The sequence below is a fragment of the Vanrija albida genome (genome assembly GCF_041260175.1).
Source record: "Vanrija albida strain AlHP1 chromosome Unknown contig_2, whole genome shotgun sequence".
Classification (NCBI taxonomy): Eukaryota; Fungi; Basidiomycota; class Tremellomycetes; order Trichosporonales; family Trichosporonaceae; genus Vanrija; species Vanrija albida.
In genome coordinates this window covers 3,565,490-3,591,018 of record NW_027191421.1, presented here as the reverse complement: position 1 = coordinate 3,591,018, position 25,529 = coordinate 3,565,490, and the positions used below count along the sequence as shown (strand labels likewise).

At 65.8% G+C, this 25,529-nt stretch overlaps 12 protein-coding genes and 1 non-coding gene across 13 annotated transcripts; 7 read left to right on the top strand and 6 right to left on the bottom strand.

The window, feature by feature from the left end:
• Positions 1–524: 524 nt before the first annotated feature.
• Positions 525–2,466, top strand: Q8F55_003119 (uncharacterized protein; the record flags this gene model as incomplete). The annotated part of the gene is made up of 8 exons (XM_069351677.1): positions 525–777; positions 812–944; positions 980–1,082; positions 1,131–1,199; positions 1,243–1,357; positions 1,399–2,046; positions 2,099–2,226; positions 2,284–2,466. 8 exons carry the CDS (start codon positions 525–527, stop codon positions 2,464–2,466), a joined length of 1,632 nt encoding a protein of 543 aa, XP_069212063.1.
• Positions 2,467–2,669: 203 nt separating this feature from the next.
• Positions 2,670–4,549, bottom strand: Q8F55_003118 (uncharacterized protein; the record flags this gene model as incomplete). The annotated part of the gene is made up of 4 exons (XM_069351676.1): positions 2,670–3,638; positions 3,676–3,958; positions 4,014–4,235; positions 4,362–4,549. The coding sequence occupies 4 exons, from the start codon at positions 4,547–4,549 to the stop codon at positions 2,670–2,672; spliced, it is 1,662 nt and encodes a 553-aa protein (XP_069212062.1).
• A 1,124-nt stretch (positions 4,550–5,673) lies between these two features.
• On the top strand, positions 5,674–6,366 carry Q8F55_003117 (uncharacterized protein; the record flags this gene model as incomplete). Its single annotated transcript, XM_069351675.1, has 1 exon — positions 5,674–6,366. One exon carries the CDS (start codon positions 5,674–5,676, stop codon positions 6,364–6,366), a length of 693 nt encoding a protein of 230 aa, XP_069212061.1.
• A 338-nt stretch (positions 6,367–6,704) lies between these two features.
• On the top strand, positions 6,705–7,265 carry Q8F55_003116 (uncharacterized protein; the record flags this gene model as incomplete). The annotated part of the gene is made up of 3 exons (XM_069351674.1): positions 6,705–6,851; positions 6,886–7,010; positions 7,055–7,265. The coding sequence occupies 3 exons, from the start codon at positions 6,705–6,707 to the stop codon at positions 7,263–7,265; spliced, it is 483 nt and encodes a 160-aa protein (XP_069212060.1).
• Positions 7,266–7,510: 245 nt separating this feature from the next.
• Q8F55_003115 lies at positions 7,511–7,593 on the top strand. Its single transcript has one exon. It is a non-coding gene; the product is annotated as a tRNA-Lys (tRNA).
• Positions 7,594–7,839: 246 nt separating this feature from the next.
• Q8F55_003114 (uncharacterized protein) lies at positions 7,840–9,582 on the bottom strand (the record flags this gene model as incomplete). Its single annotated transcript, XM_069351673.1, has 4 exons — positions 7,840–9,075; positions 9,115–9,338; positions 9,388–9,444; positions 9,495–9,582. 4 exons carry the CDS (start codon positions 9,580–9,582, stop codon positions 7,840–7,842), a joined length of 1,605 nt encoding a protein of 534 aa, XP_069212059.1.
• Positions 9,583–10,388: 806 nt separating this feature from the next.
• Q8F55_003113 (uncharacterized protein) lies at positions 10,389–10,957 on the top strand (the record flags this gene model as incomplete). Its single annotated transcript, XM_069351672.1, has 2 exons — positions 10,389–10,811; positions 10,844–10,957. 2 exons carry the CDS (start codon positions 10,389–10,391, stop codon positions 10,955–10,957), a joined length of 537 nt encoding a protein of 178 aa, XP_069212058.1.
• Positions 10,958–11,079: 122 nt separating this feature from the next.
• HIR1 (HIR complex subunit) lies at positions 11,080–14,072 on the bottom strand (the record flags this gene model as incomplete). The annotated part of the gene is made up of 9 exons (XM_069351671.1): positions 11,080–11,248; positions 11,289–11,903; positions 11,949–13,148; positions 13,185–13,377; positions 13,429–13,607; positions 13,643–13,733; positions 13,768–13,869; positions 13,920–13,997; positions 14,033–14,072. The coding sequence occupies 9 exons, from the start codon at positions 14,070–14,072 to the stop codon at positions 11,080–11,082; spliced, it is 2,667 nt and encodes an 888-aa protein (XP_069212057.1).
• Positions 14,073–14,350: 278 nt separating this feature from the next.
• Positions 14,351–15,522, top strand: Q8F55_003111 (uncharacterized protein; the record flags this gene model as incomplete). Its single annotated transcript, XM_069351670.1, has 3 exons — positions 14,351–14,614; positions 14,650–14,958; positions 15,001–15,522. 3 exons carry the CDS (start codon positions 14,351–14,353, stop codon positions 15,520–15,522), a joined length of 1,095 nt encoding a protein of 364 aa, XP_069212056.1.
• Positions 15,523–15,564: 42 nt separating this feature from the next.
• Positions 15,565–17,427, bottom strand: Q8F55_003110 (uncharacterized protein; the record flags this gene model as incomplete). The annotated part of the gene is made up of 4 exons (XM_069351669.1): positions 15,565–15,820; positions 15,859–16,686; positions 16,737–16,977; positions 17,013–17,427. 4 exons carry the CDS (start codon positions 17,425–17,427, stop codon positions 15,565–15,567), a joined length of 1,740 nt encoding a protein of 579 aa, XP_069212055.1.
• Positions 17,428–18,199: 772 nt separating this feature from the next.
• Positions 18,200–21,612, bottom strand: Q8F55_003109 (uncharacterized protein; the record flags this gene model as incomplete). Its single annotated transcript, XM_069351668.1, has 9 exons — positions 18,200–18,238; positions 18,467–18,482; positions 18,535–18,571; positions 18,662–18,782; positions 18,998–19,053; positions 19,373–19,615; positions 19,839–19,935; positions 20,927–21,088; positions 21,127–21,612. 9 exons carry the CDS (start codon positions 21,610–21,612, stop codon positions 18,200–18,202), a joined length of 1,257 nt encoding a protein of 418 aa, XP_069212054.1.
• Positions 21,613–21,871: 259 nt separating this feature from the next.
• On the bottom strand, positions 21,872–22,639 carry Q8F55_003108 (uncharacterized protein; the record flags this gene model as incomplete). Its single annotated transcript, XM_069351667.1, has 2 exons — positions 21,872–22,144; positions 22,181–22,639. 2 exons carry the CDS (start codon positions 22,637–22,639, stop codon positions 21,872–21,874), a joined length of 732 nt encoding a protein of 243 aa, XP_069212053.1.
• Positions 22,640–23,965: 1,326 nt separating this feature from the next.
• Positions 23,966–24,799, top strand: Q8F55_003107 (uncharacterized protein; the record flags this gene model as incomplete). The annotated part of the gene is made up of 3 exons (XM_069351666.1): positions 23,966–23,971; positions 24,068–24,166; positions 24,215–24,799. The coding sequence occupies 3 exons, from the start codon at positions 23,966–23,968 to the stop codon at positions 24,797–24,799; spliced, it is 690 nt and encodes a 229-aa protein (XP_069212052.1).
• Positions 24,800–25,529: the final 730 nt, after the last annotated feature.

Genomic DNA, 25,529 nt, shown 5'->3' with positions numbered 1-25,529 from the left:
TTGTGAAGAGATGAAGAATGGAAAGATGTTGACGGTTGGGTCGGCCGTCTTCGGCCAGTCTTCGGTGGGTCACGAGGTTGCCCCACGCCCGGCTAGAAGAATTGGCCGGAGGGGGACGGGCCGAATCCCGACTGTGGCACGAGGCGTTCCTCGACCAACGCAAACACCGCGTGCTTCACTCCGCGCCGAGGCCGACAGCGGAACAGCGGCCCCACATGGCCCCGAGCGGCGGCCAATATCCGCTTGACATCCCCCCGCCGGTTGTGCATGCTCAGCTGACGCTCGCGCGCCCGAAATTCCCCCATTGAGGAGAGATAGGCGCGATTCTAGGTTGCTGGACTTCGGAGTGCAGATGTCTCCATCTCGCCCTGTGGATGCTGGGGCCCGCCGTGTTCGAGGCCGAGGAGATCCCGAGTAGCCCTACGAGGCGTTAACATCCCCCTCCCCCACCCGCTAGTCTAGCCCGCACGCCATGCTTAAAAGGAGTGATCCTGGGCCCCGTACCCCCCACACGCCCCGCAACAATGGCGACCGACAACGAGAAGGCCGCGATGGCCCACGAAGACGCAAAGCCCTTCACCGAGAGCGTGCACGTCGAGCAGATGCCACAGCTCAAGCACGCCGACGACTGGGCCCAGCTGCGCGCCGACGCGATGCAGGCCGAGGAGGCCGAGGTGAACATGGGCCTGTTCGAGTCGCTGCGCACGTACCCCACCGCCGTGTTCTGGTCGTTCGCCATCTCGCTCGTCATCATCATGGAGGGGTACGACACGGCGCGTGAGTTCAGAGAGAGGGGCGTCGCTCACCCCAGTCCTCGGTAACATCCTCGCGCTGCCGCCATACCGCCAGAAGTTTGGCTTCTACTCGGGAGAGGAGCACGGGTGGCAGCTCACGGCCGCGTGGCAGACGGCCGTTGGCCAGGCGCCGACCATCGGAAACTTCTTGTGAGGGCGCCGACTTGAGCATGTCTGACCTCAAGTGGTATCTTCATCGCCAGCTATGCGCAGGACCGCTGGGGCTACCGCCGCACGATCCAGATCAACCTGGTGCTCATGGCTGCGTTCATTTTTATCGTCTTCTTCGTAAGTCTCGAGGGGAGGGGTATCCCGCGCCTCAGCTAACAATTTCAGTCGCCATCTATCGAGGTTCTGTTCGTTGGTGAACTGCTCTGCGGTATCCCCTGGGGCGCCTTCTCTTCGGTAAGTGGCCGGGCGTCAACCGCCACACCCACTAACCCACCAGTCTGCCGTCTCCTACGCCACCGAAGTCACCCCCGTCAGCCTGCGTGGTTACCTCACGACCTACATTAACCTGTGTTGGGTAATCGGCCAGTTCATCTCGGCCGGTGTCCTCGTTGGTGAGTCCCTCCCCGCTCCAGCCCCTCCTGACACGACCCAGGCGTGTCCCACCGCACCGACCAGTGGTCTTACAAGATCCCCTGGGCGATTCAGTGGATCTGGCCCGTCCCCCTCTTCCTCCTCGTCACCTTTGCGCCCGAGTCGCCCTGGTTCTACGTCCGCAAGGGCATGCTCCCCGAAGCCGAGGCGTCGGTCAAGCGCCTCATGAGCAAGACGGAGAAGACCGACCCGGCCAAGACCGTCGCCATGATGGTGCGCACCAACCAGCTCGAGATCGAAAACGAGGTCGGAGGGTCATACGCCGACTGCTTCAAGGGTGTCGACCTCCGCCGCACCGAGATTGCGTGTATCGGCTGGGCGGCGCAGGTTCTCTCTGGCTCCTCGTTCGCAAACATGCCAACGTACTACTTTGAGCAGGCTGGCCTGTCGACCGAGCACGCCTTCCAGATGGGTCTCGGTACCATGGCCATGGCGTTTGTCGGAACCTGCAGCTCCTGGATCACGTTGACGTACTTTGGCCGCCGCACAATCTACCTCGTCGGCCTGAGCGTCCTTTGTGTGCTCCTCTTCCTTATCGGCGGAACTTCTTTCCCCGCTGAGACCCAGAGCGGCGCTCGCTGGGGCCAGGCATCCCTCGTCATGCTCTGGGTCCTTGTGTACGACATGTCCGTGGGCCCGATGGCTTACTGTGAGTCTGACAGGTTGCGGGGACTACGAGGGCAAGGTGGCTGATATTTCAGGTGTTGTCGGCGAGGTTTCATCCACCCGCCTCCGCGGCAAGACTGTCGGTCTGGCACGCAATGTTTACAACATTACCGGCGTTGTCGCGGGCATTCTCTGCACTTACATGATCAACCCGACTGCATGGGTGAGTTCTCGGGCGGAGGCTGCGGCGGTGTGGCACATTTTCTCTGACACGACTCAGAACTGGCGCGGCAAGGCGGGTTTCTTCTGGGGCGGCTCATGCTTCCTCGTCCTTCTCTGGTCCTACTTCCGCCTCCCCGAGTGCAAGAACCGTTCGTACCGCGAACTCGATATCCTCTTTGAGCGCCGCGTTCCTGCTCGCAAGTTCAAGGAGACTGTCATCGGCGAGGAGGAGGAGCACTAGAGTGGGGCGAGGTGGGCGAAACGCCAAGGAATTCGTGGGACATCGTTGTGGGGCTGAGCGTGTGGTGAAGAGTGGGCTGTGGAATGCCCCAGTATTGTCAGGTATAGGAAGAGAGGACGGGGTGGGTGAGATATGTGATCTGAAGCTGTGGCGCTGCATAATCCGCTGGACAGCATCTGCATTGCATTGCTACAGGCCACACTTCACATGAGCCACCCCCAGAACCTCTCGATAAAGTTACGGGGCGGGGGCTCGTCATAGCACTCAGCCTCAACCTCAGCGATACCAGTGTGGAAGTCCATCTCGTCGGCGCGCAGAAACTTTGTCTTCGTGATGAGCTTGTATCCAATCCACAGGAGTGGGAAGAGCCACAGGGGAAGGTATGTCGTGATAAAGTCGCCGACCTTCCACCTGCCCTTGAGGAACACCTGGAACCCAGAGAAGAAGAGGATGATGCTGATCATCGTAATCGCGTAGTAGGCTGCGATACAGTTGGTGTTGGCGTACGACCAGTACGGAAGCGTCTTGCGGTCGATTCCCTGGGCGCGCAAACCAGCTGCAAACCGGATGTAGAGCAGGTTGATACCCCACCACGAGATCAGACCGGCGGCAGCAGTCATGTTGGCGAGGTATCCAAACGCGATACCGGCCGTCTCCCCGAGACTCATGTACGCGAGGGCCCCGAAGGCCGCCGAGAAGGCGACGCAGATGAGCGGGAGGCCGCGTTTAGTGGTGTACAGGAAGAACTTTGGTGCCTGCCCCGCCTGCGCCAGCCCGTACAGCGCGCGGGACGACGTGAAGAGGTCCGACGAGGCGGCAGACCACGCCGAGGTCAGGAGACACGCGTTGATAAAGCTCGGGAGAACCTTGATGCCGGAGCGGCGGATGGCGATGACGAAGGGGGACGCGAGCGCATTCCCGCTGTTCAGCGCGAGTCCCTTGTCGTTCGAGGGCACGAGCAGGCCGATCATGAACGTGCCGCCGAGGTAGAAGATGAGGATGCGGATGTAGACGCGCTTAATGGCGCGCGGGAGGTTGCGGCGCGGGTTCTTGGCCTCGGCCGCGGCGATCGCGAGGATCTCGGTCCCGATGTAGCTGAACGCTGCCTGGTTCAGGACGGCCCAGAAGCCGAGGAAGCGGCCCTTGACTCCAGGGATGCCGTTGAACTGCACCTGCGGGGGTGTGAGTTGGGCCAGGGGTGGCACTTACGAAGGCCCCGGGGTTGCGCCAGTACCGGAAGCCGATGGACGTGTGGTCCGGCCCGCCGCCACACGTGATGACGAGGCCGACGATGAGCAGCCCGATGATGGTGAGGACCTTGATGGACGCGAACCAGAACTCGCACTCGCCGTACACGCCGGCGCCGAAGAGGTTTATGATGATCACGACGACGAGGCACATGGTGATCCAGGCCGCGTTGTTGGTCGTCTTGTCCCACAGGTTGATGAGGACGGCGGCGGCCGCGAGCTCGGCGGGCAGGATGATCGTCCAGCTGTAGGTCGGTCAGCCGTTGTCTATGGGCTGGAGTATAGCTTTAAACCACGAACTTGTACCAGTAGTTCCAGCCCATGGCAAAGGCTAGGCCGCGGTCGACGAAGCGCGCCGAGAGCGTGATGTGCCCGCCCGCGATGGGGAGGTACGAGATGACTTCACCGGCGGACACCATGGTCGCGTAGCAGATGGACCCCATGAGCGCGTACCCGAGGAACAGGCCGAGCGGGCCGCCCTTGTTGAGCGCTGAGCCGGTACCGAGGAACAGGCCTGTGCCGCTGTGTGTGTGAGCTGGGTCGGGCGTCTGGCGACGGCGCGGTGCCACACTGCTACAATTATGTACGAGACCGCCACGCCTCCATCTTGTCTATCCTCGCTCTGACAGCACCGCACACGCAACTCACATAACCCCACCGATGGAGATCATGGCCATGTGGCGCGACTTGAGCTGGCGCTTGAGGCCCTTCGTCTCGGCGAGCTGGTGCTCGGCGTCGCCGGCGGTGCGGAACACCTGGGCGTCGCCGTCGAGCGGCTCGACCTTGGCCTCGTAAATGTCCTTCTCGTCGCTGTCGTTCGGGTGTAGCTTGGACATGGCGATGTGGGGATCTGTTGTGCGGGGGGGAGGGTTGGGGGGCTGTACTTATCGCCTGGTCGCAAGCGATGTGACTGCCGGTCCGAACTTGGCCGCCAGCGGTGCCACTGCGTGTCGCTGGCCCTGCCGCTCGCCGTGTCTCGCCTGCTTCTTCGCGCAAGCCCATACCGCCACGCACATCTACACCCACTGCGCGTCTCGTCTCATGCCAAGGCTTAGCCGCTAAGACCGAGCTAAGAATAACAAAACAACGGGGAATGATAGCTCGCGCGGGCAGCACCCAGATAGGGAATAGTGGGCTGGATCTGTCGGGTGTAGGAGCGTCACCTGATTGATTTGCCCGGCGCGCCGCCACAGTGTCATTTGTCTTGTCGCGCCTGCACCTGAGGCGGGTTGCCAAGGGCGACCCGCACCCATTCCCCAGGCGCTAGGCAGAGACCGCACCGATGCCAGATAGCAGGGCCCGGCCATCCCACTGGCGGGCTCTGGCGTCCCACCCGAAGATTTCCGCCCTGATGCGAGCTACACCCGCCGATATGGAGCTAGGGACGTGGGGGCGTGGGGGTAGAGTCTGGAGGTATGGAGTCCCGCCTGCTGATCACATGATAGGTCGCGTTTCGTATCTGTTCAACCTCGCTCGTCGCCAGTGGTCCCCCCGCTGCCCCGCGCCGAGGCTCGCCGGGCCGGACCCACTCCTCGTTACCGCCATTTCCCGAGGAGATCTTGAGCTGACATGCACGCGCGTGACGAGGCGCGATGGAATGGCCGAGAGGTAGTCAGGTGATAGATACGTCTGGCGCTAGGTGTTGTGGTGGGACGATCTGTCCGCGATCTCCGGATGGAGGACAAGTGGCACTCTGCGGCACCAGAACGATGACCACGGACGTGCTGCCTCCAGCGAGCTGCACTACCTCACTTACCCCCGCTTCACAAGCACCCCAGACGCACTGCTACCCCAGCCGATCACGCCGACATACGCCAGCGGCCCAGCATTCCGCAGACGCCAAAACCCGTGGGTCCGATAACAGCAACGTCGCCGTCGTCGACGATGACGTCGCCTCCTCGACGCGTAGTCAGTATTTTTGCCGCCCAACCCGCTGCAACACCTCACCAACACCCACACCATGACCCGAAGGAACCCCCTACGAAGAGTCTCCTCCGAGGGCAGCAGCCGGAGCGCGCCGGCGCACGCGCTCGTCGACGCCCACCGCGTAGTGTGGTTCAGCACGCCCCCGCCGCTGCTGTACGGCCCGGCGGGGGCGCGCCTCGCTCCCGCTGAGATCATGGCGCTCCTCGCGGCCATGGGTCAGCGCGAGGCCGTGTTCGACGGGAGCAAGCCGTCCGGACGCGTCCCGCTCGCGCTCGAGGCCATCACGCCCGCGCTCGTCCTGCAGCCGTGGTTCGGCAAGCTCGCGCCGTACCTCCTCACGAGCGACGTCGCGGTGCTGTGGCGCATCGACGGCGGGCAGGACATGGACAGCACGCACCGCAAGCGCCACTCTCTCCACCTCGGCGGGCTACGGCGCGAGCTCGGCAAGCTGAGGCACGAGCCGCCGAAGGAGAAGGCGCGGCCGGTGCCCAAGGCGCTCACGGGCCACATTGCCGCCCTTACCGCCTTCGTGCTCGTCGCGTCGGTGCACCACTCGCCCGAGGCCATGACAAAGCTCGTGCACTTTGACCCCGAGCTCGTGGCGGCCGACATCCGGCGGACGGGGCTCGGCGTCTTCTTTGGCGAGGATGTCGAGTGGCTCTGCCCGCCGACTGTGACGATCCCGCCAGTACGGCTGGGGGGAGACGTGCCGTGCGCCGTCCATTAGATGCATTGCTGGCAACCTGAGTTGTGCTGCTCTTCGTCGAGGTGCTGTTGCCAACGTACTCGTGTGTCCGAACGACAGGCCAAAGCTTGACGGAAAGCGAAGAGCGCTGGGCGTCGACATTGCCAGCAACCCACACACCCGTTGCTCTCAGAGTCGATGCTTTCAAACTGGATATCGTCAACCGCACGCACGTCTGCCGGGTATCGTGCGCCCAGGAACCACACGGGCATGCACATAAAGCAAGCCATCGACATGCAAGCACAGGGCATATCCTACCCCCAGCAACCCACCCAGCAAACTACCCAGCCTTACGACCAAGCCCACGACCCACACCCACAATGTCCGCCACAAAGTTCACCCCCGACCAGAACCGCGCCGTCATCGCGCGCTACTTCGCCGAGTACTGGGGCAAGGGCAACGTCGACATTGTCGACGAGCTCTGCGCGCCCGACTACCTCATCCACTACCCGATGCACGGGCCGGTCGTGGGTGCTGCCTGCGATCTCTAGCTGACGGCAGCGCGGGCGCGAGGCTTCCAAGAAGATGCTGCGCGACTTCCGCGCCTCGTTCCCCGACCTGACGTTCTGGGGCGTCGGGCCGCTCATCGCCGAGAACACGCGCGAGGGCGACTTTGTCGTTGGCCGGTGAGTGGCGGGGGGTTGGGAGGAAGGGAGGCTAACACCGCCAGCTGGGACGGAGGCGGCACGCACACCGGCGCGCCCTTTGCCGACCTTGCCCTCGGCTCCCTCGACACCGCGGGCACGGGCAAGAAGATGCGCTTCACGGGCACGACCGTGTTCCGCCTCGAGGGTGGCAAGATTGTCGAGGAGATGGGCGAGGAGGGCGCCCTGCGCGCGCTCTACCAGCTCGGCCTTGTCGGCGACCTGCGCTGGACCTAAGCGGCTGGCACAGGAGGGCCGGTGCGGCGTCGGTGCACCTCGCAGGGCACGTACTATCGAGTGATTCGTAGTTGAGCGAGAATGCAGCGTGTGCAGGTGTCGTTGTGGTATGCCGCCGTCTGCGGCGCCTTGCGTCTATGCTCTGCGACAACATGCCCATGCTCATGCCTCTGGGCCTCAAGGATCGACGATTGCCACCGCTGATAAGCGCCCGCGCGGACCCGAGGACATGAAAATTTCCAGATGCCTGGTTATATCAGTCGGTAGATAGTTTGACTCTTACTACTAAGACATCAAAATGTCATGGGTTCGAGCCCCATACTAGGCTTATCCTTTTGCCAGCCTGCATGGGGGCATGCAGCGAATCGGAGGAGCAGGAGCGAGCAGAAGCGAGCGAGCTCCGTCGGCGGTGGGGAGCAAACAAGGTCAGACGACGTCTGCCTTCGCCCTTCGGCGGCGTCAGGGCAAGAACGCTGCGGCGGTCAGAATGCCCGCGCAGCGCGGCCATCTCAGCCCTATCTCGGCTGCAGGTTTTCCTAATCGGGCTCCATATCCTAATCTACAAGATTTTTTCCTAGTACTTCTCCTCGTCGACGTCGATGCGCTCGACGCTCCCCTGGCTCGCCGAGTCGACCTCCTTGACGTCGTGCACCGCGACGTCGACGATGCTCTCCCTCGCAGGGAAGAACTTGTTCAAAAGGAGGTAGATGACGATCGCGACCACGTCGGCGACAATGTTGGACACCATGTACACGTACTTGATGTTGCCGATGTTGATGGTCGTGTTGATGGCGGCGACCATGCCGGGCATGTTGGGCGCGATGCCGCACAGGAGCGCGACGTACGCGCGCCAGTTCCAGCCCTTGCTGTACCGGTAGATGCCGTCGGGCTTGTAGAACTCGTAGATGTCGTAGCGGCGGTGTTTTACGACAAAGAAGTCGATGGCCATGAGCGCGGCGATGGGCGCCAGCACGATCGAGTAGCTCGCCATAAACGTCAAAAAGTTCTGCGCGCTCTCGAGCACCTTCCACGGCGCGAAGCCCCACACGCCGATCGTGACGGCAATGAGCTGGCCGCGCTGGATGTTGATGTACTTTGGTGCGAGGGACACCATGTCATTCGCGGCCGAGATCGAGTTGGCCGTGATGTTGGTCGTGACGTTTGCGAGCGCCCAGGCGAGCGAGCCGAGGAACATGGCGGCGCGGCCGCCGGCCGAGCCGTCCCACTTGGCGACGATGAGGTAGGGCTGGTACAGCACGTCGCCGTACACTGGGAGGAGGCAGGCGGCCGTGATGGCGGCCACGACCGACACCATGGTGTTGACGATGGGGAAGGCCCAGAGCTGGGCGTACGACGCGGCGGGGGTGCGCGTGTATCGCGAGAAGTCGGCAACGTTGACACTCATCGTCGCCCACGTCCCCTGCACCGACGTGACAGAGTACATGAAGGCGATGAAGCGCGCCGTGCCGGCCGGGACGCGGTTGGCCGGCGTGCGGAGCGCCGGGCCAGCGAGGGGCCCAGCACGCTTCACGGCCCAGATCATGGTGCCCAGCGCGACGATGGGCACAATCACCGCCTTGATGTTGAAGACCCACTTGAGCTTGGACGGGTGGATGAGGATGAAGGGGAACTGGATGATCCACAGGATGAGGAACGAGACAAAGTCCTTTGTCGTGGCGCCCTGCGACGCCGGGACGTGGTTCGGCAGACGCGCATACGACGGCCAGATGGCCTGGATCGCGTACGAGCAGAACTGGCCCGCGGCGAACGTGTTGACCGAGAGCCAGAAGCACGCGATGGCACAGCGCGACTGGGCGGTCAGCCTTCCTGCCTGCGACCGCAGACTTACAAACACGACAAACTTGCTCCCCCAGTACCCGTACGTCGTGCGGCACGTCACCGCAAACGGCGTGTGCACCGTTCCGCCGACGACACCGTTGGCCGAGATGACGATCGCGGCGAGCACCGAGCCCGTGAGGACGGCGAGACAGCTCTCCCACCATGTCAGGCCCATTGCGACGAAGGCAGCGGTCGTGGCCCAGCCACCGGGCTGGAAGAGGTCGCACACCCAGTCTGGCTGTCAGCTGCTGTGCTGTCTCTCCCATCCCAGCCCACTACGCACAGCTGAAGAAGGTCCATGTCGTCCAGGTGCGGTGCTCTGGCGGGCTGGGGTCCATATCTGCGTCGTTAGTGGCCGATTCGCCGACGCCGCCAACGCTGCCTACCCACCCTTGTTACTCCACACATTGTCGGGCGCGATACAGCTCTCCTCCTTCGGCAGCGCCCAGTCGCGTTTCCAGAAAGCCAGGCGGCCCATAGTGAGGGGTTGGGTGTGAGTTGCTAGAGTCATTCCCAGCTGCTCGTCAGACCATATCAATGGGCAGGCTAGCCACCCCACCTCCCCCCCCCGCCTCCTGCCACTCGCGTCTACAATTTTAGCCGCATTTGCTCCCGGGCGACACCACATGCAACCATGTCTTGCCCCACACCGACCCCGACGACATCGGGGTGGAGTGCGCGCGCGAGCATGAGCGCAAGCGAGCCGCGGCGTGCGAGGCGAGCGTGCGAGAGTGTGTCAGCCAGGGACGGCCGCGCTAGCGATCTGCAGCCTGACAGAGGGGGAGGGAGAGCAGGGGCGGCCAAGCGAGCCCGCGTACGCTCTTATCTCGGGAGCTGGGAGGCACGCGTGCACGTGAGGCCGAGGGCCCGCAGGGGCGCGTAGCGCCGCAGGGTGTCTGCGCAGGGCGCGCAGGGCCTGGGGGGAGGGGGGATGAGGCAGGCGTCATGACCGTCACCTCCTCCCAACGCCGAGAGTCGAAGCAAACGTCCAGTCCGGTCCGCGCGGGCCAAGCCAAGCCTGGCCCCATCGCAGACGACCCCGTGGAGCCGCGCGGCGCAGCGGATCTCTTGGCCTCGTCGTTGTCGTCGGCGCGGCGAGAGGGGCAGGAACGAACGACGAGAGAGTTCGCTAACGCTGGCGACTTTTGCCCAAGTCGCCAAAGTCGCCGGAGGGAGGGGGGGACGCAATAAGCCGCGCACGTGGCCGAGATGTTTGGTTCAGGTCCACCAGTGGACAAGAACAAAGTCGAGTTGACGTCAGCTCCGCTCCCACCACGCCCGCCCATGCCCCCCCGCGCGCGCTCGACGACGCCGACGCCGACGCCGACCCCGCCGAGGACACAGCTGCTCGCTGTCCCCCCGCCCCCGGCGCCAGACCTCGCGCCCTCCGGCGCGCTCCTGCTCCCCCTCGCCTCGGTCGGCGCAGCACACGTCGGGCGCAAGCTCCGCCTCGTGGTCCAGGTGCTCGCCGTCGACGCGAGCGGCGCGCACGCGCTCGTGAGCACCCCGGCATCGGGGACGCGGCCGACGCTCATGGTCGCGCTGTCGGCGGCACTGCTCGGCCAGTCGCCTGCCGCGCGCTCTGTGCGCCCGCCTGCTTGGGGAGGGCAGGAGCTGGCCCAGGACGCCCGCGAGCGGCTCTACCTTGCTTTCGGGGAGTGGATCGCCGTCGTTGGCTGGCTTGAGGCCGCCGAGTCGCTGCCCAGCGTGAGTGTTCGTCTCGACTCCGCTCACGCCAGGTCGCTATCCCCCACGGCTGTGCACACCCGCCATTGGCCATCCTCGAAGCCATCCACGTCGCGCCTGCGCGCCCGCCCCCCCAAGACGCCGTCTTCCGCGGCCAGCTCAACTGATACAGTCCATCGCATCTCACGGCTACTGCCATACACTGTTGTATGTTCTATGTAATGCACGGGGTATATCCACACGGGTCGACCCCAAGTCCAAGTCCACGGCTCAACTCCTCGCCCGCCCCTCACGTCCATCTCGTCTCCTCCTGCCCGATTCTCTTCAGCACGTGAATCTGCTCCTGCGCCCACTGCTGCAGAGAAGGATACGCCTTCATGACGTGCAGTGCGTCCTTGGCGAGATCGCGCTTCGGCGTGCCAAAGAGATTGGGCTCCCACTGAGGCTTGGCCGGAATACTGACGTGTCAGCTGCGTGCTCAAACGGAAGTCAGCTTACTTGTACACTGGCCCCATGAGCTCGGTAATGAGCTCCTCAGCCTGCTCGCGGAACGACTCCTGGCCCAGGAACTTGGAGTACTCGCGCAGCCAGTGCTTGTACTCGTCCTTCGAGTCAAGCAGACGCGCCGCGCGCAGCCGCGTCTCATAGTGGCCCGTCGACAGCGCGAGGTCCCAGTGCTCGGGCTTGGGGTCGGGCGGCTCAACCTGGGCACCAGCAACCACGGTCTGCTCAATCTCCGAGAGGGGGCCGTTCAGCGTCGGCTTGCCATGGCGCGTGCGCGTCTCGTTGAGCGGCGACGAGCTCCACCACGGGGCGGCGATCTGGGTCCAGCCGCCAAACTCTGCGTCATAGGCCCATGCCGCTGGTTCCGATGTCACGACAACGGGGCAGCCGTTGGGGCGCACGAGCACCGAGTTGACAGTGCTCGTGGCCGCGGGGTTGGATGACGACGACGGCGGGTTGAGGAGGTGCGAAATGGAGCTGGGCTGGAGGACGGTCTTGCCGTGGCGCGTGTCGATGACGCGAACATTACAGTCGACCGTGGCGACGAGGAGCATGTCCTTGCTGCCTGCCAGCTCGGACACCGGAGCAGGGAGCTTGAGAGAAGCCAAGCTGAGTTGTTAGTGCTAACTCTCACGCTCACCGCCTAGCACTCACTGTCGCCCAGAAACCGAGTACACCCTGACCGTGCCGTCCTCGGCAGCGGCTGCGCAGAACGCAGATGTCGCAACGACAGCCAGAATGGGGCTGGGAACATAGTCGATCCAGATGATATCCTTGCCGTTGGCCGAGAATGAGACCGAGCTGCGGCTGCTGTCACTGGCATCGTTCTCAGCAGTGATAACACCGCCACCCTCGTCCTGTTGAACACGGACAACGGTCTGGATCGAGGGCAGGGGCAGGAGGTGGCCGCCTCCGCCTCCAGAACCACCACTCAAGATAACCCTGGGGGCGCGAATCTCCGAGACGGGTCCAACGGTGCGAGCCGAGCCGAGCGACCGGTGCTTGACGGCGCGGAAGTCGTCCTCGTACGTCCGGCGTTTCTCGCCAGCGCGGAAAGCATCAACGTCGTCAAACATGCGCGCGGTCGCGTCGCCGCCAGCCCGGCTGCTGAACGGCTGGTCGTTGGCGAAGGAAAAGGCATCGGCAGCGCCGCGGCGCGAGACCTGGGGTGAAGGCGGCTGCAAGGTGGGACGCTGAAGCGGAGCACGACCCAGACTACCGGAAGGCTGGGCCGCCGATCCGTTGGCACCAGCGCCGCCAGTCATCGTGCCGGACAGGTTGATGCGCCTTGCTGCAGGCTTGCCCTTCCTTGGCTTGAGGACGTTGACGTGCTCGACCGCGTTCGTTGGTGCGCTTGTGAAGTCGGCGGGTGACTGGAGAACGCGAACTGGGCGGTGGTGCTTGGGTTTGAACTCGTACTCCTTAAGAATCTTTGATGTTTCTTCTGGCCCTGACAATTCTGGGAACTCTTTTGTTTCGAACTGGATGGCGCAAATGGTGCCGTCGGCGGAGCAGCCGTAGAGAGTCAGGCCGTCGTTAGCCCAGCAGAGGTCGAGGAGCTGACGACCAAAGATGTCACGAATGACGGCCAGGGGCTTGTGGAGTGTGTTACGCCAGATTGAGATTGTGTAGTCGTCGGCCCCGAGCGCGACCATACACGAGGCGGTGACTCTTGAGTGGTCCTCACCGGGTCGGAAGAAGAGGCGGGGGTTGAAGGCCGCGACCTGAATGGTGTTCTGGTGGCCGACGAACGAGATGTCTGACGCCCAGCCCTCGCGTTCAATGACAGCGGCGACGAAGACCGGGCCGTTCATGGCGTTGGACGCGGCGATGAATGCACCGTCGGGTGACCAACTGGTCGTCAGCTCGATGAGTTCCACGCAAGCTCACCTCAAACGGCGGAAGAAGGTCGACTGGGGAGACATCTCGAACGGCTTGCGAACGACCTGCACCTCCTTCCAGTCGTCCGTGTTCCAGATACGGACGGTCTTGTCGTCGGACTGAGTCGCGAGGTAGTTGCCCACGGGGTCCCAAGTGACTCCCTTGACGAAGCCCTGGTGCGCGTCGATGGTACGGAGCTTCTCTGTAACACAAGTCAGCGGGTGTAGGGAGAAGCCAAGAGGTGAACACCCACCAAACGAGTAGCCGTCCCAGATGAAGATCTTGGAGTCGAGCCCGACCGACGCGAGCATGCTGTCGTCGCGGCTCCACGCGCAGTCCACCACGTCGGCCACGTGGCCAACGAGACGGCGGAGCGCCTTCCAGTTCTCGACATTGAACTCTTCCGAGCCGAACACGCGGCCGCCGCCCGCCCTGCGGCGTTAGTCAAGACGAGGACTCTAACGCACGGGTCAATGTCCCAGATGAGCACGACCGAGTCGTCGCTCCCGCTCGCGAGGTAGCGGCCGTGGTGCGCCCAGCGGACGGCGAGCACGGGGCCTGGGGTCAGCTAGGGCTAAGCAAGGCAGCTCACCAGTGTGCGAGGCCATGGTGCACAGCAGTTTGTGGTTGAGCTCATTCTCGGCCGCCTCCGAGTCGAGGATCGGGAGGGTGGACCAGATCTTGACCTTGTTGTCTGGGCCGTTAGCGCGTGTGGTGAACAGCGTCGATTCCTTCACCACTCACCCTGCCCGCCCGTTGCCAGACGCGTGCCGTCGGGATGCACCGAGATGGAGTAGATTGGTGTGCGCGACTGCTTCTCGTCTGGCGGGTTAGTCTTGCACGAGTCCGCTACCCACCGGTCGAGTGGATGACCCAGTTGGGCTTGACGACCTTCATGGCGCCTGTCTGCGCTGCGCGTTGGGCGGCGGGGAGGAGGGTGTAGGTGGGTATAAGTGTGAATGAGAAGGAAGGATGCTCGATGCTCGATGTTGTCGTCGTCGCTGTCGCTCTCACAGTCGGTCCAACGCGCCTCCACAACAATGCCGGCCCGGCGACGCGTCGCCCACACGTCATTCCCGGAATCAAATCTATCACGCAACCCACCCACCCCGCGCTCGTCTCTGAAATCAAAACAAAGCGGCCAGCAGCGACAACATCACGCATCATCCACCACAATGCCACCACGAAAGTCGACAGGACGGAGACAGTCGGCCGCGGAGTCGGCGGCGTCGGGCTCGGCGCCCGCTCCCGCCCCGAGCGCGCCGCCCGCCGAACCAGCGCCGAGGCCGGCACCCGCCCCCTCCCCCCTCGCCTCGTCGTCCCGCCACACGCTCGACGACCCGCCGCTAGTGCCCGAGTCGATAACGTGGGACTACGCTCCGCCCGTGCGCGCGCCGCAGGCCTACACCGACGAGGACAAGGAGCGGCTAGTGCACGAGGTGCGCCCCGCCCCCGGCCGCGCTAACCCCCCCAGCTGATGCAGTTCTCGCCCGTCTCCCTGCTCTACGACATCGCAGAGCACGCGCACCAGACGGCACATAACACGGTCGAGGGCGTCGACGCGTGGGCTGCCCGAGAAGCGCGCCTGCGCGACGCCGAGGCCGAGGCCGCCGGCGTCGGGGACCGCGGCGGCGCCGTCGACGCGCACGAGCGCGAGGTCGAGGTCGGTTCTCACGCGCTCGAGACGCTGCTCGAGACGCACGTCGACCGCGCGTTCGACACGTTCACCGCGTATGCACTGCGCAACGCGTTCCGCGTGCCGGACGGGGTCGAGGTGGTCATGGTAAGCTGGGTGGCGCCGCTAGAGGCTCGCTGACTCGCCCAGCCGTGGCACAAGGGCATCGACTTTGCGCGCGCGGCGCACGTCGCGGCCCTTCCGGAGGGCGAGGGCGCGCTCGTGGCCCGGCTCACCGACCTCCGCGCGCAGGTCGAGCACGCGCGCCTCGTCGACCACCGCCTCGCGCTCGCCGAGGCCGCGCTCGACCGGCGGCTGGAGATCGCCGCGCACCGCCGCGCGCAGGTCGGCTTTGTTGCCGACAGCGTGAGGGAGGCCGGGCTCGCCCCTTTGCCCGATAAGGCGGCCGACATCTCCGCCGCGCTCAAGGCGCTGCACGACAGGCTGCAGCCGCTCGAGGTACCGCAGCGGAGTAGGGCCCCCGAGCTGGCGGACGGCACGACGGCGTGGGAGGCCGGGCGGCAGGCATACCTCTCGTGGGCGCTCGGCAAGGCGCTGTCCTCTGCGTCGGCTGAGGCGCCGATCGGGGACCGGATCGACGCGGCCGAGCGCGCGGCGCACGACGTCGCGAGCAAGGACGAGGTCGACGCGCTCGCCAGCGTCGTGCAGTAGTGCATGGGTGTCTATGTGTAATGTTCGCTAGTGTACAGTGTGCTAGGTCGCCATGACGGCGACGATGCGGAAGTGGTGCGCGTCGGGGTTGTGCGGGTGCGACGTCGTGTTGGCCACCTCGCACGTGACGTAGTGGTCGCCGACGGTCACGTTGCGGTCGATGTAGGCGACGACGGCCGTGTTGTACTGCTTTGTCCAGTAGCCCGCGAGGCTGACTGCGCCTGCTTCGTTGTCGTCGACCCAGCACTGCGCGTCGCCGAGGTCGTAGTGCTGGCTGCGGAAGTAGTAGACTGCGACGCTGCGTGGGTCAGCACATGGCCCCGAAGTTGTACTCACCGCCCCGCGTTGACCTTTATCTCGACGCGGATGCGCGCCCCGACCGTCGACGACACCCAGTAGTGCTTCTCGCCGTTCCACACAAACTTCTCCCAGCCGTCGTGCACCGTCGGCGCCATGGGGTGCTTGCGGTCGTTGGCATCTGCGCAGAACAGGCTCGGCTGCACGAGCTCGAGGATGTGGTCGGCGTCGGTCGGGTCCGGGCGGTGCGGGTCAATCACGAGCTCCATGGGCGTGAACATGCCGACCGGGGGGAGCGCGTACGGCGTGGTCGGGAGGGCGAAGTGGCGCCGTTCCTTTCCAATCGCGGCCAGCTTGTCCCTGTCAAACGACTCCTCCCACCCCTCGGGCGGCTTGTCCGGGTCGATGGCTCCGTCCGGCGCCGTGTGGCTCGGGCCCGGGAACTCAAAGGTCACATCGACGAGCGAGCGCGCGTCGCCGCCCGTCGCGATCGTGTCGGCCTTCTCGGGGGCAGGCGGGAGCCCGTGCTTGTCCAGCAGACAGAGCTGGGTCTCAAAGTACGCTGCGAGCAGGTCGCTGAGCAGGCGGTGGCCGCGCGCGTTCGGGTGCAGGTAGTCTGGGAGCCAGAACGTCTGGGCCGTGCTCTCTGGAAAGCGCGTGTAGTGGTTGAAGATGAGCCGCTTGAGCGAGATGTACGGAATGTCGTAGTAGTGCGCGAGGGGGAGGTGCACAATCTGCGGGTCGCCGTAGCCCACGTCCTGGGCTACCTGGGGCGCCCACGCGCCGAGGATGACGATGGCGGGCTGGGAGCGGAACTCGAGGAGGACGCGGAGGAGCTGGTCAAAGAAGGTCTGGAACACGGCGTCGCTGGGCGCGCGTCAGCGCGCCGGCAGGCAAGCACAGCCCTGGCTACTCACGGCTGGTCGTTGACGTCAAACTCGAGCACGATGAGGTCGACGTCCGGGTCGATGTGGTGCGTCCCACAGAAGGCATAGTAGCTCGAGTCCATGCCCCCGATGGCGCCGTTCATCACCTCGACGGACGACTTGGGGAACGCGCCGGCGAACCAGTCGCGCAACAGCTGGGGGTAGCACCCCGGCCCGTTCGGATCGCCCTCGGGGTACTCTGGGCTCGGGTGGACCCCGCGGCACGCGGATACTGGGGTCAGCTCGCCCCTCTGGCGCGGGACTCACCACTTCCGCCCAACACGCCAATCTTGACGTCGTCGCCCTTCCTCGCGCGGTCAAGCAGCCGGCGCACGCGCGCCCCGCTCCCCTCGACGAGGCGCGACGCGCGCAGCCCCTCGGGGTGGTACGTCTCGCATAGGCGCGCGCCCTCGGGCGTCGCGCCGCAGCTACAGTCTGTGCTGGCTCCGCTGTCCAGGTGGACCTTTGGGAGCGGGGGCAGGGCCGGCACGAGGGGGTGCAGGGCCGCGTAGAGCGCGAGGAGGAGGAGCGGGGTGCCGAGGAGGAGCAGGGGGCGGAGGTATCGCGCGCGCCGGTGGTGTCTTCTTGGCTGGGGCGAGGGGGAGGAGGGGGGGTGGAGGAGGGGGTGGGCTGATTCGTCTTGGGCTGGCGGGTACGACTCCATCTCGAGGGACGCGCGCATCGTCGCTGTCGTTGCTGTCGTTATCGTCGCGTCGAGAGAGCAGTGCACAACGCACAACGCGTGTGGCGTTTGTAGCTTCGGGCTATCGACTGGCGACTAAATTCCAAGTCTGAAATTAGGTTACGACCACGTGATAAGATTGTCTTGATGCTGATGGTACCTTGTCCGTGTTCGACGACGAGCGGCCCCGTCTCCTCTCTCGGCATGCTCGTCCAGCGAGCCCATGGACCGTGGGCTATGCCCGGCAGGCTCGGCACCACGCGCCGCTCCGCTCCGCTCCCACCAGGGGAGGGTCGGCTTACGTCATGCCGTTGGCGGCCGGCGAGTGGCCGGCGCGTCCTCGGCGCGTCGAGGGGTGCTGACGGGGCCGTTGTGCGCTGCACTGTACGCTGCACTGTACGCTGTAGATCTCTGGACGGGCGGAGCGCACGGCCGCGTCGCGTCGTCGCGCTGGCGCTGCCGCGCGCCGCACCGCTACCCGCTGCACGTGCACGTGCACGGCCGGCATCGTGGCCGGCGGCGTGGCGGTGGCCGAGGCAATGGCGTCCGCCTCGCCGTCAGCCCAGCTGCTTCACCATCCATTCTTCCATGCTGACATGACTCCCTCGACAAGCCTCTCGCCCATCCGCTTCCCCCCCCCCCCCCCCACCCCGCACAAGTCACTTTCCATGCATTATGGTCTCGCGTTCAGTGCTGCTACAACGGGGCCGGGATGAGTGCCGAGTCTGGGTCGTGCGAGGCGCAAGTGTGCACCGCCGCGTGCATCGCCCACTTAGATGTTGGGCTCGTCGTCGTTGTTCTTCTGGAGCGACTGGGCGCGTGTCAGCGTCTTGGGTGCACGCCGTCGCGTCTCGCTCGCGCCTCTGCCGTGATCCACGCGATCTACGTGATCCACCACACCACCCCACCCCAAATTAAATCGCCACTTGTGGCAAGTGACGGCCCAAGGCGAACACCGGCGCAATATGTGCTCTTTGATGGCACATCTCAACCGAGCTGTTTCACCTCGCCGCCGCGTCAACGCGCGTCGTGCACTCACCGTGAACCCAAAGCCCCTGAAGCGGTTGTTAGCAGGCACAGACGCAGAAGCGACGACTCGCGACTCACTGGCGGATGCGCGCCTCGGCGGCTTTTCCATCCTCGTCTGGGCGTGGCGTCAGCTCTGGTCAGTAGTAGCGCGGCCTAGCGCGGTCCGTCGACATTGCGCAGCGCCCACCACCGCGCGGCCACTCACCACCCTCCTGGCGGTAGCCCGGGGTGCTCGTGCCCGTCTTGTAGCCGTCGCTCTGGTCGTCGTCGTCGTTGCCGTAGTGCGTGTCGCCGCCATTGTTGTTGGCGTCGGCGCCGAGCTGGTTCTGAGGGTGTGCGTCAGTTCATGTGCGTTTCATTGCCGCGGCAGCTCAGGGCAGTGGCAGTGGGCACGCGCAGCGCAGCACAATTGTGCCAACGACGCCAATGTGACGCCAAGCGACGCGGCCATGGCCACCACCCCGGAATGCCAATGGCGATAGATTGCGATAGTCGATCGATCGACGACATCGACGTCGACGCGACGCAACACGACACTCACAGCACGCGAGAATGCCGAGCCGCCGGCGTTGCGCCCGAACCCGCCCGTCGTGGTGCCTACGTCGTGTCAGGGTGTGTACGCGCTTACGGCTGCGCTTGTTCTGCGCAGAAGCAGAAGCGAGATGGTAGGTAGGTAGGTAGGTAGGTGTGAGGCAGGCGGCCTGCCCACAAGGAAGGTTTCAATTCATACGCCTCCAGCCCCGCTCCAAAGTGTGCCGGTGCGCGCCTGTCCTCAGCGCCGCGGGGGAAGTGGGCGAGCCCAGCCCACGGCGCTTCGAGGCGCGCAGTCTATGTAGGGATTTCTTCTTTCTGCTTCCAAGGCGTGCGTGCGTGCGGGCGTGCCCGCAGCCGCGACGCGCTTACTGCTTCGACGCACTGTCGTTGCCGCCAAAGCCCTCGTAGGCCGACTGGGCCTGGTTCTGGAGGCCAGAGAGGCCGCCCTGGGCCGAGTTGAGCGCGTTGCCGCCAGCCTGCTGGGCGCCGTTGAGGGCGTTGGTGCCAGTCTGCTGGGCAGTGTTGACGGCGTTGCCGCCGGCCTGCTGGGCGCCGTTGAGCGCGTTGCCGGCGCCGGCCTGGGCGCTGCCGGTGAACTTGTTGATGTCGATGCCGGTGGCGGACTCTGGGGTGGTGTGTTAGCGCGTGAGGAAGGGAGATGGCCACGCGCGGGGGGGGGGGGGAGGGGGGGCTGCGGCTCGCTGCGACGCGCCGGGAGATGGGCTTGTGTCTCGCCCACCACCGCCAGCTCAACTTCGCTGTGAGAGCACCATGCACCCGCCCACCCACTCGGTGCTTGCTACGCTCGCAACACCCCCGTGCTCGCTACGCTCGCAAGAGACACTCACTAATCTGGTCGCCGTACTGGCCGGCGAGCTTCTGGCCCTGCTCCGACTTGAGGAAGTCCTGGCCCTTGGTGGCCGCGTCCTGCGCCTGGCTGAAGAGCTGTGTGTGTGAGTGAGTGCGTTGCGCGACGGCGCGACGGCCGACCCAACTCACGTTAGACATTGTTGTTGTTGATGTGTGGTGGTGGGGTAGTGGGTGGATGAGGGAGTCGGATGGCGCGGGGGGTCATATAGCCTGGGGGGAGGAAGCGGGGGAAGGCCAAGGAAGGGTGGACTGGACGCGCGTGACTGGCCACTGCCGCCCAGGTGTGTGTGTGTGTTAGCTTGACGACGGGGCGGAGGAATGCTGCCTGCGCTGCTGCCGCCTGGGTGGACTACGCGCTAGGCAGGCTGCAAGGCACTGGCCGGCCCATTGACCCCCGGCAATCCCCACCCGACAGCCCTTGATCCGCCGCCGCCGCCAGCACTTGACGTCATCCACCCCAGCACCGACGCGAGTAGGCGTGCTGCGAGCTGCGCGGCGACTGCAGCACATGCCTGCAGCACATGCCCACGCCGATCCCACGACGCACGGAGCGACGGCGATGGGGATGGGGATGGGATGCTGCGCCCAACGCCGCGGCGAGGCGGGGAAGGTCGGCCCGCCGAGGCACGCGGGGGGTGAAACGTGCGTCCAGCCCGATGCAGATCCGCGTCGGCGCGCCGCATCTACGCTCGCTTGGCTGGCCGGCTGGCGGCGGCTTGGCGGCTGGCACGAGATGAGTGGCATCACACGGCGCGGGGGACGGCGCCGCGTGCAGCTGGTACCGGCCGGGTCCTCGTCCTCGGCGCTCATGACCCATCTCGCGTTGGCCGTCTCTGCCCCGATAACCAATGCAACATGCATGAACGTAGACGCGTCTTCCTCCAGCCTGCCCCCTCCCTCCTCCAACCTACGCGCCTTCCTTCCCCCCCGCGCCCTTCCCCTCGCCCGCCGGCGCCGCCCCGCTCGCGGCCCTCTGGCCCAAAAACACCACCTCGACCCCGTCGTCCCCATCAAACCCAGCGCGCAAGTGGCTCGCCACCACCCAAGACCCGCAGAGCACGCGCACGCGCACGCCCCCGACCCCGCGCGCAATGTTGACCGTCTCTGCAAAGTTTTGGAGGTAGGCCAGCCCGGCGGGCGTGAGCGTGTCGGCCGGGGTGGGGAACGCGGCGAACGTCTCGGCCTCGGTGAATTCGAGCGAGGAGGAGGAGTAGAGCGCGGACCAGTCCTTCCCGTCAGCCTCAGCGACTCCCAAGCCGGACTCACCGCCCACGCCTCCCCGCCCTCGCCGTCCACCGCCGCGATCTCCTCCATCACCCCGGCGGCAGAGTAGGCCGACACGACGGCCTGCTCGCGCCCCGCCTGCCCGGCCGCCTCGATGAACCCGCGCACGACCCACCCGTTGGCCGGGACCGGGGCCCACGCCCACCCCTTCTCCTTGACGGCCGCGAGGATCTGCGCCCCGGCGCCCGCGAGCGCGATGTGGTCGGCCAGCAGGGCGGGGGAGGGTGGGAACGGGCCGAGCTGGAGCTGCGGGTCGGCGGGGGCGGCAGCTGCCGAGGGGGCAGAGGAAGGCGCCGGGTGGCCGGGGTGGTGGTCGTACGTGTGCACCACGCCGTGCGCGTGCCCGTGGTCGTGGCCGTGGTCGCACCCCGGCCCGTGGACATGTGCCAGTGCTTTCAGCGCGTGCGCGGGCGGCGGGCGGCCGATGAAGGTTGCGAGCCGGGCGGCAGTGGGGCGGAGCGCGGCCATGGTGGGTTGTGAGTGGGAGGTCGTCGATGTCGTCGAGGTCGTCGAGACTGTTTTTGCACGGCAGGGTGGAGGCGAGGCGTGGTGGAGGTGTTCCGCGAGCCCGACACTGTCCGGCATCGACCGCTCACACACTCGTCACATGCATACAATCTGTTTTGTGCTCCTCGAGCTGGTTGTCTGGGCTACTGCCAATGGAATCTATGTACACGCGCCGTCCTCGACACAAACGCGACGCTCACCCCCCACGACGCGACGCCGGCTACACCCCCAACACCCCCGCCACCCCCTCGCCCGCACGCACGACGCGCACCCCGTCGTCGTTGGCGAACGCGCCCTCCAGCCGGGAGGACACGGCCGCGCTGCCGCACACCGCCACGACGGCGTGCGCCTCCACCCTTGCGGCGCGCACGATGGCCTCCGTGGCCGCGAGGTAGAGCTGCGCTGCCGGGCCCTCGTCGGAGGGGAAGGCCGAGGCGAGCTCCGAGCCCGCCAGGTGGAGGGGGTACGTGCTGTTGAACTGGCTCTGGGCCGCCTACGAGCGCGTCAGCTCACCCAAGCCGCGACTCACCTTCCACTCCGGGAGCCGGTCCGCGACCCCCCCGACGCGCGCCTGCACCTCGACGAGCTTGCGCAGATGGAACCCCGCGATCCAGGTACACACGCAGTCTGCGCGCGTCGGGTCGGCCGCCAGCGCGTCGAGCAGGCCCGCGGCCGCGGGGTTGGCGCCAAAGTGCAGGGCCGAGCGGCGCACCCCGCGGCGCAGGGTGCGGAAGAGGGGCCCGTCGAGGATGGCGACGTGGTCGGTCAGCACGAGCGGCGGCCGCGCGGCGGGCGGGGGAGAGGTGAGGAGTAGAGGCTCGGTCGGGGTCGGGGAGAAGGGCAGGAGCGGGAGCGCGGAGGACGCGAGCGGCGCCGGGCCTATCGCTGGGTGCAGGGCGGCGAAGCGGGGCAGGAGGGGCGGGGGGAGCGAGGAGAGCGAGGGGAGCGAGGGGAGGCGCGCGGCGGACCGGGCGGCGGACAGGGCCATTGTGCGCGAGCTGTTGAGAGCTGGCAAGGTGGGGGGTGGGGGCGGCTCAGCCGTTATGTACAGATGTGGGCCGAGGTCGAATGCATTGCTGACGCCGAGTGATGGGCACGAAGCGGCGGCGGCGTGAGTGGCGAGGCGAGGCTCGGTCGACGGATGGCGCGATGGACGCATCGAGGCACGTGTGTGTCGGCGCGGCGTCATCCGACAATGTGCGGCGCGGCGGCAGCGGCGGATTGACGGGCTCGGTGCTGCTGCTTCTGCTTCTGCTTCTGCTTCCTCCTCGTCGGCTTCGGCGATGCGCGGGCCTGGAACTCGCGGCGACGGCGAGGCTGCAGCCTAGGGAAGGAAGACAAGCATGTCGGCGAAGCGTCGGCGTTGCCATCGCGACGCCGCTGCTCGCTGTCGTTGCCCACTCTCCTCCCACCGCCACTGCTGCTCGACCACCACGCCATCACGACCACCCCACAACGCCGCCCATTGCCGTCGCCGTCGCCACCGACTGCGCAGCCGCCGCCATCACCCGCGACCCAATCACCGTCCGCCGGCCAAAGGGTCGCGCTCGTCACCCGCCCTGCCGATCACGACGGGGCGCCCTGAGCGAAGCGAGGCGAGGCTCGACGCGCGTCCTGCCCAGTCGAGTCGAGTCGGCCCAGCTGGCAAGGATGCAGCCCTCGTCTCGAGCTCGTCCGATGCATGCTGACGGTGGTGCTGGAGCAAGGCGAGCAGCGCGCTGGCGACCTCCGACCGACGCACCGACGCAGCTGCGGCTCGTCGCTGAGGGTCACGCGGGGCACGAGGCTAAATTGGGATGTGCGATCTGGTTTCAGCGTTACGGACGCCGGCTGGGGCGGCGTCGGCGTCGGCGTCGGCGGCGGCGAGGACGAGGCGGTGAGTGAGTGAGCAAAGCGCAAGCCCGTCCTGCACGACCGCCGAGATGGCCACGGGCATGCAACAGCTCCATGACCTCTCGACATGACGTCTGGAGGCACCGCTGGCCTGCCGGCGTGACGCGCTGACAGTGACGTCGCGTTTCTTATTGTTGATTTGTGCCGCGGCGCCCTGAAAGTTATTAATGCCGGACGGTGGACAACTGCGATTCGCTCGACGCAGTGGCGCCGCCGACCGACGCCAGCAAACGAGCGAGCGCTCACCACGCGCTGCCAGGCTGTCACATCTTGGCCCGGGTCATGGGTCGAGGGCAGCGGCCCCCGTCGACCCGCGCGCCATAATAACCCGGGCTGGGCTGACTTTGTCTTCTCTCTTCTCCACTCACCGCTTCTCCTCTTCTCCTCTTCTCGTCGATCAACCCACCACCCATCAATCACAATGGACGTGAGTCGCCTGCCCCCCTCCCTCCCTCCCTCCCTCACCCCCCACCTTCCTCGCCTTCCTCACCGCCCCCACCCCCGGCCCCACTAACTCCCCCAGCTCTTCAACAAGGCCGAGCAGTTTGTCCAGTCGGGCCAGGCAAAGGCCTTCCTCGACTCCGAGTCGGGCCACAAGTACACCAAGCAGTTTGCCGACAGGGTGAGTGGGGCGTGGTTGTGATGGGCGGAGCACTGCTTACCCACCCAGACTGGCATCAACGTCGACCAGTACACGTCGTACCTCCCCGGCGCCAAGGCCCCCGCTGGCGGCGACCAGCAGGGCCAGCAGCAGCAGGACTCGAACCAGCAGCAGCAGGGCCAGAACCAGGGCCAGCAGCAGCAGTCCAACCAGTCCAACGAGTCGTCGTTCGGCGGTAACAACAACCAGTCGAGCTCCAACGAGTCGTCGTTCGGCAACAGCAACAACCAGTCGCAGAACTCGAGCCGCCTCGACTCGAACCAGTCGTCCAACCAGTCGTCGGGCTTCGGCGGCAACGACAACTCGTCGAGCTTCGGCAACAACAACTCGAACTCGAACTCGAACCAGTCGTCCGGCTTCGGCGGCAACTCGAACTCCAACTCGAACCAGTCCTCGGGCTTCGGCGGCAACAACAGCTCGTCGCAGACCTCGGGCCGCCTCAACAACGAGTCGTCGTCCGGCTTTGGCGGCAACCAGTCGTCGGGCAACCAGCAGTCGGGCTTCGGTGGCAACCAGCAGCAGCAGTCTGGCGGCTTCGGCGGCAACAGCAACAACAACAACTCGTCGTTCGGCAACGACAACTCGGACTACTAAACTAGGGTTAATGGCGGCGAGTGGCTGCAGGGTAGTGAGAAGTGAATGGTCATGATGAACGCGACGTTTGTCCCTTGTGCCCGCGTGGCGATTGACGTGACTAACGCGTGTGTCTGTGCAGTACTTGGGTGTGACGAGAGCCGTGTGCTCGAGCACAAGGAGCAAGGTGGCAGCCGCTCGAGCTAAAGGACGAAGGTGGCATGGCCGCCAAGTTTAACGTCGAGCGAGGCTCTCATGCCACCAAGTCTAACGTCGAGCGACGCTCTACTCTACTGCCCTTGCCAAACACCTTGGCGAGCATGTAGCCAAGCCACGAGACAGGCAGGAGCGGCATGACCCGCCGCGGGAAGAGCATCGCGCCGCCAGCCAACAGCTTGCCGGGGACGTGCGCGCCATGATGGCGCTGGCGAGTTGCGTCTCCATGTCTGCCGCCGAGAGGGCCGTGTTCTTCTGCCCCTCACCGCAGCGGGCTCCATGAACGCCTCGATGGGTGCCCAGTCGTACAGTCCCGACGGTGCCCGAGTGGATGGCCAACGGCCCCTCGGCCGCGCCCAGGCGGTGCAGACGAACACTACGGGCTCCCACCTGCACGCACTCAGCTCGGCTGACGACGTGGATGTACCGGCCCGCCAGCTCGCGCCGTGCCGCAAGTCCGCGGAACACACTCCCAGTATTGAGAATCCCATGGCCACGGGCCAAGACGCTGACCTCGAACATGGCGCGGACGCGA